The sequence below is a fragment of the Ptiloglossa arizonensis genome, chromosome 6 (genome assembly GCF_051014685.1).
Source record: "Ptiloglossa arizonensis isolate GNS036 chromosome 6, iyPtiAriz1_principal, whole genome shotgun sequence".
Classification (NCBI taxonomy): Eukaryota; Metazoa; Arthropoda; class Insecta; order Hymenoptera; family Colletidae; genus Ptiloglossa; species Ptiloglossa arizonensis.
In genome coordinates, this window is record NC_135053.1 from 25,303,374 (window position 1) to 25,318,589 (window position 15,216).

The window sequence follows — 15,216 nt, forward strand, 5'->3', positions numbered from 1 at the left end:
TGACCCTGAAACATTTATTACCCGAGTCATTGTTGCGTTTATCCCAACAATTCTTCGAACGAATAATTTTTTCAACCGTTTTACCGCCAATCCGACCGCGTCTTTCGTCGATAATAATATCGAGCTTCGAACCAAGATATTCAAGGAAAAGCTGAAAGGACCGCCCTTTGGAATCTGGTCTGGCGTGTGCTAGTCGATACCGGTAACTCGACGAATAATTCAGCGACAAAGTTGGTCGTTCGTCTGTAATTATTTCACATGCCGGCTTTGCGAACTCCCTCGGAGGTTTTGAACACCGCGCGTCGTTTGCCGACACAATGACGATATTTAATGGAAGCGACGAAGCACGGAGCCGAGACTCGCGACGATGTCGGAGCGGTGGGGAAAGGGCACGCGTTTCGTTTTTTCCCTGGAATTTGCATAGTACCTTTCTCTGGTCCGCACGAACGGGGGAAGTCGGCCGTCTAGAAGCGCGCTCGATTAATTAGCGGCGAAAGTAAGTGAAATTGCACGCGGTCGCATCCCCGTACGAACTCGAATCGAAGACATCCAGCCGTTTCCGCCGCTGGAACGCCGCCGCGTTTTTTCCTTTCTCGGTTAATCATAATCGTTCATGTAGGCCGCGAGAAAAATGAAACGAGTTCGCCATTTAACCCGCATTCCTTGCTCCATTTACCGTCTTCGTTCCCAGATCAAACTTCGGATCGTTTCATTGTGACCGGCGACTGCGAGCAACCCGCTTCGTTATCGGCGACACGGTAACGTCTTTTACGAGTGTTTCTCTTTTCTCGTTTTCTCTCTACCTTGGCTAACACCGACTAGACGGTAGCAACGGTGAAACGGAACGCGTACGATCGTAAACGAAGATATCGTCCAACGAGTACAAAATTTTAGAACGCTCGGAAAAGACGCAAGGGCAAATATCTACCGGGCAATGTATCTGTGTCAACGTTAACCGCGTGCACGGTGTTCGATAAACACCGTTTCAAGTCCGCGTCACATTATTGCAACAAAGATCGCTTTCTCGAAGCGGGAAAATTAATTTCTTCGCTTTTACGAACGGCTTCGCGGGGAACTGTACGCTCGAGAAGCGTGCGAACCGAGGCGTTCTTTCGTTCGGATTTAAATACATTTGTGTATTAAATTACCGACGCGATCGCGTAAATGTAAAATAATTTTTCGTAAAAGGAATAAAACGATCGTAAGGATAAGGATACAATTTGTAGAGGTATCGAATACTCGGACTCGAAGAAAGTCGCTTTTCCCCGGTCGCATCGGTCGGAGTCGATCCAATCGCAAAACCGGCGTTACATTCCATTAACCGGCATTACGGAGAACATGTACACGTGGAACACGAAACGGTACGCGGTGGAATTTTTCGAGAAAACCCGCAAAAAAGATCCGATCGCATCGGTCCGCAACTTGGAGCCGCTCCAATTGCAAAACTAACATGATATTCCGTTAACTGGCGTCAAGGAGAACACGTACGCGCGAAACGAACAGTGGATCAGTGGAGCAGTGGATCACCGAGGAATTTTCTTCGACAAGGTACGAAAAAATTATTGATAAAAATATCGACTCGATCCTCGAGTTTTCCCCTCCCCGAGGAATGTACATTTCGAAACGAGAGACTCCCCGCGAGAACCTCGGGAAAGAAACCAAACCGAACGTGCAAGTTTTTCGTTACTTGGTTATCCAATCGCTTTCCACAAAGGGATTTTCGTAACGGTCTTAAACGAATTAAGACGACAAATGGCTCGCAATGTGTATGCAAATTGCACAGTGGACAGAATGCGAAGCTCGTTCGTTCAACTGCGAGACTCATCTCACATGGCTGATCCGATTTGCAACGGCCATGAACGTTAACAATAGCGATTAAAGAGCCATCGATCAATCTGTCCGCCTACATTCGTTCAAAGGAAACATTCTTCTCGGTGTGTTTCCACTTTCGATTCAAGTACGCCGATAATAGAACAAATTATTCCAGATACGCGAGGAAGCGCCCTGCGCATCGTGGGCGTAACCGATACCAGTGGACAATTAAATTAGCGCCAAGACCGAGACAATTAAATAAACGGCAAGAAGATCGTTCTTTCCCTTTCGCTTCGCAAGACGGATAACCACCGTGCAAAACACCGCGATAGAACCACCGATGGAAAAACGCAGCGCTAATCGGCCGAGGGTCTGATAAACCCGCGTTTGAATTGCAACCGCATTTATCACTGTATCCCCGTCGACAATAACGTCGATAAAAAGGACACTACCATTGTGTTCGACTTCTCCAAGATCGAGCGCGCTACGTATAGTATTATACTTATCGACGGTGAATACTCTCGAGTATTATTATTGTTGTCCTAGACTCGGTAGCGGCCGACAAATACGGTGCAACGAATTGGTTATTCGTGCGTTGATAATGAACCGAATATTCCGACACTTCCGGTACCGGGTACCACGGAGCAACGGTTACCGCTCGCTGATCGCGGTTCAAAGTCCAACGATAATTGCCAATTTTTTCCCGGTTCGATTACAAAACGATTCTCGCCCTTTCGCCGCAGACTCTTTCGCGTCTTTCTTTTTCTTTTCTTTTTTTCTTTTTTCACTGTTCTCGCGTCGTTGCGACGAAACGAATCCCTCGAACGGACAAGACTCGTAGATTCGAGAAAATTGAAAAGGAAAGAAGCTCTCCGGGCCGTTGGAGTCCCACGGACCGCCCCCACGAAGCAGGAGAGAGTCCCTGCGTCCTGGCGGGAACGGTCTCCGCCAATTGTTGGGAACGATAACGGATACCGAACGGTTGGTTGTACCGGCGAAACCGTGGAACGTACGACGAAGAAAATCGAAATAGATCAGCACGCCCACGCGGCGATGTCTCCGCCGGAGTTCGAGTCGCTCGTAACTACGATAAAACCGGGAAACGGTTCGCGGCGTGGCCGTGCGGTGGTTCGTGTCGGAGGAGGACAGATACCGAGATATAGGTGGAGAGAGGGTGGCCCGGCCGTATTTATCACTCGAAGATCCCGAAGAGCGCACAATGCAAGACGAGAGACCCGGAGCGGTTCAGACCGTGGAACGAGACGCGATGTAGTGCAGGTAGATTTATGGAAGGTGGGAGGGAAGGGAGACAGACCGAGCGAGAGACAGAGAGGCGGTGTTTGTGTCGCAGGTCAGCCGCGGTTCACGGTCACGGGGACCAACCGCTGGACTAACCTAACGTAACCTGACTCGGCGATCGCAAACTGAATTGCACCCCCGCCGCCGGACCCGGACCCGGCCCCTCGCCCCCCATACCCCCCACCAACGCCGCTATGCTCCTCCGGCCCTCTTTCCGACCGCCTACCGCTCCTTTCTTTCCGACTGCTCGCGTCGTCTCCCTCCATCTCGAGACTCCGTCCCGCTCCTTACGCTTCTCCCGCCCCTTCGACCGAACCGGTGCACTTAATTTATTAAGATGCTGAGCCCTGTGGGACAGCGATCCCGATTCTCGCGATATACCGCCCTTTTTTTTATTCAACGATGATTAGGGACGGAGCTCGAGCTCGACGAAAATCTTAACCGACCACGAGCCCGGTACCAAACTTTCGCAAACTTCGACCATCACCGAACCGTTCTTCGCAAACGGGATTCCCGGACCACGATGTTTTCTATTTTCTCCGAGTCCTGGAAACTCATCGAATACCCTTCTGAAGATGTATCGTTTTAGTAGACGGTACGAATGTAAGTATAAATTATATTTGGAAATCGGTACTCGGTCCAGACTGTTCTCTCGCAACGAAATTACCAAGGAGTTCCATACGGGACAATTGGTGGTTCAAATGTGGCACTGAAGGGAAAATGGCGAACCCTGGTTTCTCTGACTTGCGAGAAGGGAAGACCGCGTGGTGGAAAGGGTCGAAAAATACCGGTACTTTCGTTGGAAAATTACCGATTCGAAACTTGGAAAATTATCCGAACAGAGACAAGGAAGCATGGTAACCGATAGATTTTTCTTTTCGTCTAAAATAACACTGAAAAGGGAAAAAGATTATCTAACGCGAGATAGGTTGCGACGCAAAGGCGGAACGTACCGTAGAAAATATGTCGAAGTAACGATAATCGGAGAACGCTTGGTTTTTACCTTAGAATCCAGTCCTCGTACGCGTACCCCCATTACTTTGGGACAAGACAGTCGTTTGCATCACCGAGGAGTGGATCGTCTACCGGACGGATCAAAGTAATCCAATCCGACACGTCGTAAATTGCATTGCACCCTGCCCCTCCTGTTATATTTCCCTTCCGCTCTGGTGTACGAAATTTATTAGCAGGGTGTGCCTTTGGGTACACAGACCGGCCATCGGGGAACCTCTTTTCCTTGATTGATTAAACACGCCTCGCGAGGCCTGTCGACGGCGTGTTCACCGCGAACGGTCGAACCGTTCACCGGGAAAATTTAATAACAGGATCTATCGACAAATTAGACACGGGTATTCGTCGATAGTTACCCGGTGGACATTAATAACGAGTACGGCGCGAGAAGAAAAGAAATGTCTAGAGAAACGTTTCGTGTGCCCGCGACCCCGAATCGACTCACGTTGGACGGTTTCCGTGCTGAAAACGGCCCGCGAAAGAATTCAGCTTTCGGTGGAAAATCAATGAACCGTGTACACGTTCGATCGATCGCGATACCACGATATAAATCGACACCGGTGCCGGTCTACGAAACGGTTACAAAAAGAACTGGTACGCGAGCTCGACGGCAATTATCCAATTACCGTGCTCGCATTAGCTTCGGTTGCAGTCTAATAATTACACCGACGTTGGTACTTAGCGACCTTCCTGCGAGGCGCGACGCGATGCGCGCGCAGCCATCGATTCAGACACGCTCGATCGCGAGAGAGACCAATTTTCGCGAATTTTAATTTCGCGACGTTTCTCGTACCGTTTTTAAATCGTGTGGACGAATCAAAGTCGATCGAAACATTTCCCCGAGAGAGAACGATACATTAACCGTAAACCGGAAACAAGGTCCCAGGAACCCAATCAATTACCGTAACACGAAAATAAAATACGTATTTTGTCCACGTTCGTTTCTTATTTCTTCGTAAATTTCAATACGGCTCGTCCCCCATCGATTTTTAACATTTTCTTAATTGCCGTAACACCGAAATAAGATACTTCGTCTATCCTCGTCTTTTTTACTTCTCCGTTCGTTTTATCGATAACTTCGAATCAAACTAATCGACGTAGGCTTGAAACGAGACACCGTCTCTATCCTTGTCTCGTGTACTTTATAAATTTCAATATGGCGCGCCACCCCCCGCTGTAACAGCAGAGCGCGAGCCCAGTTTCGTCGATCGTGAAGCGACGAGAACCGCGTTCGATCGATCGAATAACAACGTGGCCGATTTTCATTCCGAGCGCACGTTTTTCCGTTCGACTCTATGCATAATCTATTCATCGGCTACTGCAATTACAGAGGTTGTTTGACGCGAAGCGCCGCGAAGTTCGGCCGTAAAATCTTGACCTTGAGAATTATTACACCTTACGAAGCACCTCCGTACGTTTTATCTCTATCCTGGCGCGCCGATGGAAACCGAGCCGTGTGGTTTTGCTCTGCTCGAGATGAGCATTTGCATCGCGAACAACCGCACGCACGCATGCACGCATGCACGAACTCACGCACGCCCGCGCGTAAAATAAAGTACACGCATACGGCGCCAAATTACGAAGCCCGGGTTCTCGTGCAACACTTACCGGTAGATTTCTGATGCCGAGCCGCACCTTCGAGTATTTCTTCATGAAGACCCGCCAGAGCACGTAAGCCATGACGATTATCCGGGTTTTCGTTCGCCAGTGGTTGTTTCAGAGCTTCCTACGCTTCGTGCTTCGCTTTTATTCGCAACAGAACTTCGCAGGTTAACCGTCAACGTACAGATTCACGTTTCACTGGCCACATCGCCGCGATCGTTCGATTATCGAAATAACACCGCATCTCGATCTCGAGCGCACCGAGAACGCGCGAGCGAACGCACGGCTTCGCGGCAAAAAAAAAATCGAGGTTACGTTCAACGGAACGACTATTTTCCGCGCGCGAATCCAGGCAACGGTCGTTCGAACGTTATTCACCGTACACGCGATGTTTGTTTCGTCGAACCGTTAATATCGCGCGTCGAAGGAAACGATCGCGGGTTAGAAAGACGGCAACACGTGTTTCGCGTGTGCCACAGGTCGAAAGTAAAGCACCACGGTTCGCGTACGAATCGAATCGACGAACTTCACGCCGTTTCGATAATAGGCGGTTGAACGCGATCGCCTCCGTTCACTTCGCCGGAAATAACGTCTATTTTCGGGCGATCGTTTATCACGGTTTCACAATTTCACCGCTCAAAGTAAACACGACCGCGATTCAATCGCGCAGCACGTTTTTACGAAATACTTTACGATAGCTTGTCGCTGCACTGGAACCGGTAATTTCGCGACAACTTTCGATACACAAGGCACTTACGTTCACAGCGAACTGCGCGAGGAATGAATGAACACTGTCCGTGTGTTAACAGCGGAAGATAAAGTGTACAAAGTCGATGATCCTCGAATAGGCGTGATTCGATCTCTTGCATAATTCATTATAATGTCCTGCCGGTAATTGCGTCCCCCGCCATGCACGCCACCGATACTACCGACGCGCGCGGTATAACCGATAAACATCGAGCTTGATGGTCGTTCGATGGATCGAAATCGCCGGCGTGTACGCAAACGAAACTGCAGTCTCGCATCCGGCCCGAACAAAAAAGTGAACACTATACGATCACGTGTCGGGCGATAAACTTAACCTTGAGACGCGTTGTTTTTTCGAAATGGGACGCGCGCGTTCTCTCCGCTCGCAGAAACGATCAATCGCGAACGATACAGCGATAAACGTCGTTGGACCAGAATCCATGAAAACGACCTGCCATCGTTCTATACACCAACGAACGAGGCTTTTCGTCGCCGTCGAGCGACCATTCGCGCTCTCGAAACAACACGGATCGTACTCGCGGTGATCGCCGACGAGAGCAGTGTCGATAAACGCTGAACATCTCCCAACGATTCCAGTCGTTTCGTTACCGCAGGATGCACGAGAATTTTAAACGAACGGCGCGCGTCGAACCACCCGTGCGCCTGACGGCACTCGCTGCCGAGATATAACTGACACGACACACGCAACTGCCTACTCTCGCGCTCGAACCGTGGAACGATGAAACGGAACGTCCGGAACGCCGGAACTACGGAACGATATATACCTGGATCGCGTTTCAGCGCGACTTTAGGCGTGCCTTAACCACCCGACGCCGCGTTAAACAGGAATAAAGGGCGTGCTCTAGGGTCTGCGTCGCTAAAACTCAAGTTCGGTGAACCCATGGTATCCCGATGCTTCTGTCCTTCGGAATTTATGCACGTACTATCGGCGATCTACGGAGGTTCGAGCATCGTTTCCCGCTGGCTCGTCGGACGTCCCGTAAGAAAATAAATGTCGAAACAACACCGCTACCGAGCTCGGTAAGCATTTTCCACTCTACATTTCACCGATATTTCGCGAGATAAACGTTTCGTGCCGTTTCGGTGTCTCGATTCGTTCGCGTAACGTAATTTTAGGAAAGCTCGAGTTACATACGCGAGAAAAACGAACAAACGCGATCGTTTCTCTTAACGAGCAGTCGCGAACTAAACGGTTAAAGGAACAGTAATCTACGCATGCGTACCAATTTCACCGTTTTGCGCCTTTTCACGAGTCCGAGTACAACTCCTCCGAGCGGAAAGGTTAACTTTTATAACCTCTGATGTTACCGTGTAGGTTAGTTTCTCGCGAAGCGATATTTGTGCCCCTCCGCGACATCGTAAACCACCGAGGCCGATGAACGTGGGCAGTTAAAAAAAGAAACGGAAAAGAACGTCGTTTAAAGAGCATTATAACGCCGCGATCGTAACGGTGGAAAGAGTTAAAGCGGAGCAACGTGTCTCAACGACGCAGCCAAAACAAACAGAGCTAAACAAGCGGAAGGCTCGATGCCCTCGCCGCGCGTGCCCTCTCTTGTTTACATTTGTTTGTTTTCGCTCCGATGCTAGGCTGCTCGGCGTTCATTTCACCGCTGCATTACGCGACTGTGTTACCATCTGTATACGTTACGTCCGTACCAATCGATGTATCGGTCGATAAAACTTTCCTGGGCCATGCTCGTTAACGAGACCTAATCGTTGGCGCAATTAGGACGAGTAAAAGTCGTCCGTTATCGACTCTCGTAGCTGCTGTCTCGATTCTCGTTACGGCATCGAGTCCGTTTTTATTTATTTTTCTTCGCTCGACGTTGATACCATATATCCCGCGGGCGTAAACGACAACGTTAATGTACCGGCGCGTATCCAAGTGCTAATGATACGTTCTCGCGAAACGCAGAAAAGCGTCGGTCGATAAATTTTCCGGGCGGTCGAACGGTTTCGTGCGCAGCCAACCGTGGCGATGAAAAAAATGAACGTAATATCGTAAAAGACACGAAACACCGTAAACCGCGGTTAATTCCTCGGACAATTTACTCTTGAAATTCCGATTGCGCGGAGCAACGAAACCGCGGGAAGAAGATGGTCGACGGGCGGTAAAAGACGTAGAAAGTGCTCGCGGTAGACGGCGCATAAAGATCACCGAACGATTCGAGATATACGAGGCGACGCCAGTTCCAACGACGCCATTACCTGCTGAATCTTTAATACGCGAACGCGCGCCGGCCCTGGCGTGCCGTGAATTTCGTTTCTGGACGCGGGGGGGGATATCGTCCGAGCGTCGAAGAGCGACGTGAAAAAAAGAAGCGAAGGCACTCGGACGTAGAAGAAGAAACAGGACCTTAGCAAAATGGTTTTCTTTCACGATTAGCGCGGTTGTCGCGGGACTTCCGCTCTGTCTCCACCTCGCGCCACATCCTATCGCCTTTTACTTCTTCCCCTCTTTAATATTCAGCCACCGTTCTCGTAACCTGCGTTGTGCCGCCGCCAGCCAACCGCACACGTGCACGCGGCAATGTGTGCGCGTCACTATGCGCGGGCTCGCGACACACGCACGCAACCGTGCATTCTCCGCGAGACAATGGGCGTGCCTATCTCACGTGACAGGCACGTGAGCACCCTCGAAAAGGGCCCTCGGTTCCTCCTGACGTTCATTCATACCGGTTCGCCCGTTTCGTGGGCGACGACGATGACCCTACACCGTGTCGAAAAGTCAAGAAGAATCGAACGCCCGTGACGGCAAAGAGGAAAAAGTGTCGCCGCATCGAGTTCGGGGTGTAGACTACGGCACATTGCCGTTCGACCGTTTCCACGGCCGTGCGCGTGCGCGCGCGCGCGCTTCCGATACGTACTCGTAACCGCAACGTTCGTTCGTTCGCTGACGGAAATCTGCATTACAGGGAACCTTCGTACTTTGCTTTTCGTTTCTTTCGCGAACCGACACCGTTATCGATCGTCGTTCACTGTACTCTTAGGCGGTACCCGATCCAATAGCAATCGAGAGTCACGTTCGACCACGACGATGGCTTCCGTTGGTAAAAGCGAGGATAGTTCCGAGTTGACCTTGAACGGCCAGTTGATACTTCTCCGCCTAGCGTGCACCCCGTACGAAGCGCGTCGCCTCGCTCGCGTTCAACGTTCCTCTCGCGAATACTTTCGCGCGTCACTGTATCCAACGAATCGAAGTTCGCGTCGCATTGTGTTTTCTCCTCGCAGGTAGAAAAGTCGACGAATCGTCGTCTTCGAGGTATCGACGATCAACGATTCCGGTCGACCGCGGACGAACGGTCTGCCGTTCAGCCTCTTAATAGACAATCGATGTCCACCCGGCTCTATGATTCACGGCGTTGGACCTTCTGAATTTAAAGTGGACGTCGATCCGGCGAAGGTAGGGGATATTAAGCGGAATTTAAAGTACGATAACTCACGAGCCAACGCGGAAGTCTTCGTTCTATCCCCGAGGGAATAATAGTCGGTCCGAGGATCGATCTGTTAAAATGCAGGCTGGCAAAGGCGAGCAAGTGAACGGCAATGTCAATGCTTTCCCGACTATTCTTGGATCTCCTCCACGTAGCGGTTTCGTGCTTGGAATCGATAAAGGAGCCAGCGTTTATTATTTCGCAAGCAACCCCTCCCGTGTGAACGCGCTCGACCCTCGCAAATCGTAATTGCCGGGCAACGAGCAGGCATATCTAGCTGCTCTATGAGATAGCTCGGCTCTGAGTCACTCCCCCGCAGTGCGTTTAAAGTTTGAACGCTTTCTGTTCGCCGCACGTTACGCCTTATAGGTAATAACCGTAACGAGTCGCGGCCCGGTCGCGTATCGACTGTTTTGCGTATTCGAAGGGACACGGAACATCGCGTGCCCGCCGAGACCCGCGTAACGGTCACCGAGTGTCTCCGATTTCTGCGTATTTCGTACACGCTTCGCCGTAGGAATCCTCGTGGATCGATGCTCCTCGAACGTCCTCGATCGATCGAGTCGTCTTCTCGAAGATGGTCGAGAAGATTGTGAGTCGCCACGAGAGATCTCGTTCGAGGAAACGAACGAGACGAACCCCATCGTGGCTCGACGATCGAAACTTTTCGGTGGCCGGAATCACCCACCTGTGGTCTCGCGTGATCGTATAGCAGAATCGGCTCGTTCAAGGTCGCCGTAACGTTTCTCCGGTCATCCGTTCGCGAGATTCGCGAAATGAACTCGACTGGTAGAAACGCGGAGCAGCTAAAGCCCTCGATACGCGCACAATGTAAATATTTACTCGCGAGGGATTCGCCTCGATAGCCCGAGGCGGATCGACGAACGCGAGTAGGGTGACGCAAGACCGGCAAGTGAAACATAAATCGTCGTTTCTAATCGCAGGGATCGCGGATACCGAGGAGACCGGGACGCCGGGACGCCGGGACGCCGCGTCAACGCCTAGGCGCAAACTTGCTCGAGCGAAAAAAAGGGGGCGTTGAGGACTCGTCGAGGCCGCGATGGAGGCACCAAAGACAATGTCGGGTCCCGTCCAATAGCGGGTGATTAAGGTTTCTGTGCCGTTAGATGAGACTATAAGTTGTTGGACATGCATCCCGGACGTGTGGAAGGAAGCGCAGGTAATTAGAGAGTAGATTAACGTGTCGCAAGACGTACCGGCACAACCAACACCGCGGCGTAGGTGAGCCCGCGCGAGCGTGTGTATCGCGCTGAAATCGTAACGTGCAACACGAATCGTGAATCACTGCTTCGGCCGTTGAGCAAGAGGGAGTGCTCGCCACGAATACCGCGCCACGAATTGACGATAGATAATGCGGGAGATCGTATTATCACGATCCTTGGGGACCCACGGGGTTATCCGGGTTAATCGAAGAACCAGCCAGTGTAACGACGACGATTATTATTCGATCTGGCGAAATTCACCTACGTATCGATCTCGTGGAGGCGCTTTCGCGAACGGCGCCGTGGCCCTTTAGAAGCCGCTTATTATCCACCAACGATTCCGTCCGCCGATCGAGCGTGTTACTCAAGCCGTCGGACACGGTCATTAGACAATTTAGATTAGCCGCGATTTCGAGTACCGATCGCGCGCACCCATCGTTTCGCAATTTGTAAATTTAACGCCGTCCGAGTGGATCGTCCGTAAAAGTTCCGCGTCAACCCTTCTCGATCCCGCGCTCTTCGACCACTTTCTACCTGTCCCCGGTTAGACGCTCGCGCTTCGGAGTCGCGGCACGTCCGTTTGGTAGTTCGACACCGCGCGAAGTACTTCGTTATTAAACGTAGGCGTTATCGAGCCGCGATTAACTATCCAAAGGTTAGAGTTGGCTCCGCGACGGAGCCGGGTTTCCGCGTCAATTACGAACCAGAGAAACGGGGAAGCGGAAATTGTTCCGGATCGGTCGTGGTTGAGACAAAAGACGTCGGTCGCTCGAGATCGTTCCTCCGCGGAGAACCTATCGTCCGAAACGTAAAGGCAAACGGTTAATAACGTCAATAAGATGTAGCCGTGTCTGTTAGGTAGCTCCAAAAAATCGTAGATTTCCGATCTGGGGCAAAATCCCCAGATTTTCGAAGGGCAAAATCCTCGTAAGCTCGTCCGCGAGAACTGGTTTCGATTCGAAATTAACAATCCGTAGCTTGTTCCCGGATGAAAATACGTTTCCACGCGAATCGTCGGGGAAACGGGAACGCGACGGTAATCGGAATGGCGCTACTTAACGGTCCGCGAGCAGTGTAAAAGTTCGACATACCGCGGATTTACGATTCTCGCCCCGAGGACTGAATTATGGCACCTCATACCCCCGCGCCGCATTTGCAAACCCGTCGTACCGCACGTTATACGGCGGGGCAGGTTTTGCACGTTACACTTTATATCCCGAGTGCATGCCACGACAGGTACTTACACGGTCAGCGTAAGGTTACACCGAAAATAACGAAAGACCATTCACGGGGTTACGGCCCTCTTAACAATTAGCGAGCACCGTTCGTCGCTAAACCCTCCGCTCTCGTAAATACGCGCGCGGCCGTTGTTCCGCGATAACGAAACGGTTGCCCTTAAAAATCCATCCGAAACCCCGCACTTTCGACGATGAAACTTTTTTATCGAAGTTCGCGTTAACCCTATTCCCGTCTTAATGCCAACTCCGGACAGCGATCGAGTCTCGAATCTGTCGTGAACCAACGAAACGGTTTTAACGTCGAAACGACGACGCTCCGCGAGAATTTTATTTTCGTTCGCCCGTAAATGTTGCATCGACCGAGAGCGTATCGCGCGACGGTTCGTTATTCTTTACAAAAATCGATTCTACCTTTTCCATTTACCGACAGTGGTAAATTTAAAAAATGACGAACCTTGCGATCCGCGATATAGCTCGGTTTCGAAATCGGGGATCGATCGATGAAACAAATCTTCTCGAAAATCGTCTCGAAATCGTACGATCTCCGCGTTGAGGCAGAAACGTGGCCGAGTTTGCGCGCAAACGCTCCAGGATCACGCGCAAGTTTCGAGGGCTCCGCAGGAGTGACTTTTTGCTTATCGTCCTTCGTCCAAGGTGGCAGCGACGACGCCCAACGTTCGCTCGCTCGCTTTCTTTCTCGACGGAGAATCGTCGATATTTCGCCGACGGTGCAGTTAAACTGCTCGCGGGCAGCCAGGACGTTTCGGTCGTTTTATTTTTTACAGCCGCGGCTCTACGTCGAAGCAACATTTACGGCGAGTCCTTTTTTGTCGGGCAGGAACGATACAGACCCGAAGAGCCGCGCGTTCGAAGCCACCTTCGAGGCTTTGTCCCTCTCCCGTCGCGGCCATTTTCTTTCTCTTCGCTTTCTTTTCGGTGAATAGCTAACTCCGCTCGGCGGCGAGTTCAACGCGGCTTCGACGCGCGGAGACAATTTCGCGCAACGAACAAAAGACAAACGACTTTCGACGAGGTAACGCGTTCGTTGAAAATTACAATCGGAACCGTTCGATCTAATCTCCGTTTCACGCGGAGCGGACCGCGCGGGCAAATAGTCGCACGGTGCTTTTTATTCGTCGGCTATTGTTCGTAAAAAAATTCTGACCGTCTCTGGTTCGGTGCGCGCGTGTACCGAGTCCGACGGACACCGTGACGAAGAAAACGAAGAGAAAGACGGGGAAGAAGCGACAGGGAAGGAGCCCGAGGCGGAGGTGGAGAAGAAAGAGGAGGTGGAGGAGGAGTCGAACAGGCAGAAGAACGCGAGAAAGAAGCTGAAGAGAACCGGGCAGAAAAGACACACGAGCGATGACTCATCGTAAAAAGAGGAAAGCTACGGTGGTCGACTACTCCGATTCGAGCGATCGTGGCTCGGGATTTTCTACCGGTTTTTTGCCCGTGTACTTACCGTTTCTTTCGACGTTTCGATACGCGGAACACTCGTGCATCGTCGAAACGGTCGATGTCCCGGTAACACGGAAAACGAAAAACTGGAGGAACGATGCACGCGGTCGGTGACAAGCGCGACCGCGCGACCGCGCACCGATCGACGATCGACGATCGGGTAGCTTTGATCTCCGAGAAACCTAGGAAATCGATCCACCTTAGCTCCTCGTATTAGCCGCGGACCATGAACCGAGAACCGATTTCGCGACGTATCTCATCTTCCCGGTTATCCAGACGGCGAGACGGATTATACCGTGGACAGCTCTAGCCAGTTTCCAACCCGAGGATTCAGGGTGGTGAAACCGTGGTTCGAGCGCGAAGACACGCGTTCGACGATCGTCGGCCAGCTACCGTTACGAATGTCTCAACGTGGATACCGATCGTCGCCGTTGCGAATGGGATCGGTTATTATCCGGCATGCGTGCGTCAGGCTCTTTGATGTTAAGCCTCTTTAGCGGCATCGGGGAGAAGCTGACAGGATAACGATTCAGTTGCTCATAACCGTTCGTTGCCCGCCTCGTTCAGCTTGACGAGGGTTGCGGGTACTTTTAAAACAAGAGTTCTCGACCTTTTTGCGGCCACGGATTTCATCCGGACACGGGTGGCCCGGCTACGAAACGCTTCTTAAGGGAATGTATTTTATTCGAACGCGTAAAAGAAAATACACGCGCGAATCTACACCCCGTTTAACGTCCCACGAAAGATCAAAGTACCGACTCGTGCAACGGTACGACGCGCGCTTCGACTCGTTTACGATATTTCTCAACCCGAGCAACTATTCTCGAGATTCTCGAAACGTTCTTGAAAGAGTCTCGCGACTTAGAAACCAACGATGTTCGGACTCGTTTGCTCGTTTCCGGTGAGAGATACCGGACGAAATTGTCCCCGGTGTATTTCGTCCACGATGAACGACAACCGATTCTCCTATCTCGAAGAGGAAAGCACAACACTGCGTGAAACGCGCTCTTAACGGTGAATCCCGTGGCGAGATTTGGGATAGGCTCGCGGATGGGTCCCTGCCCCGTTTCCCTTTCGACGGTTCGATCCTTATAAGAAGCGACGGCGTACCCGCGCGCGCGTTACCGCCACCAAACGAAATGAATTCGCGACTACGGTGCGTGGAGCGTAATCGCACCCACGAGCAAACGCCATAATCGGCCGTTACGTTACGTCTTTATCGGGTCGTGTACTCCGCGATGCCGTCGCGTTCCGAACGAAAAAGAAAAAGAAAAAAAACAGCGGACGCCAATTTGCGACGAGGGCGTGGCGTCGTTCGCCGAGACCCGCAAGGACAGAGACATTAAAGCTTTTATTCCGGTTGCGCCA

The 15,216-nt window shown here is 51.4% G+C and overlaps 1 protein-coding gene across 6 annotated transcripts in view; it reads right to left on the reverse strand.

Annotated features, from left to right (window-relative positions):
* Positions 1 to 7,218, reverse strand: part of LOC143148316 (uncharacterized) — a 360,338-nt gene extending 353,120 nt beyond the window's left edge. For 2 of the 6 annotated variants that reach the window (XM_076314561.1, XM_076314559.1), the window contains exon 1: positions 5,731 to 7,201. In XM_076314561.1, coding sequence (XP_076170676.1) covers positions 5,731 to 5,802 — 72 coding nt within the window. In that variant the 5' untranslated portion in view covers positions 5,803 to 7,201. Of the gene's footprint in view, positions 1 to 5,730 lie in introns of all 6 variants that reach the window. The other 4 variants (XM_076314563.1, XM_076314560.1, XM_076314556.1 and 1 more) reach the window with 3 other exon arrangements.
* Positions 7,219 to 15,216: the final 7,998 nt, after the last annotated feature.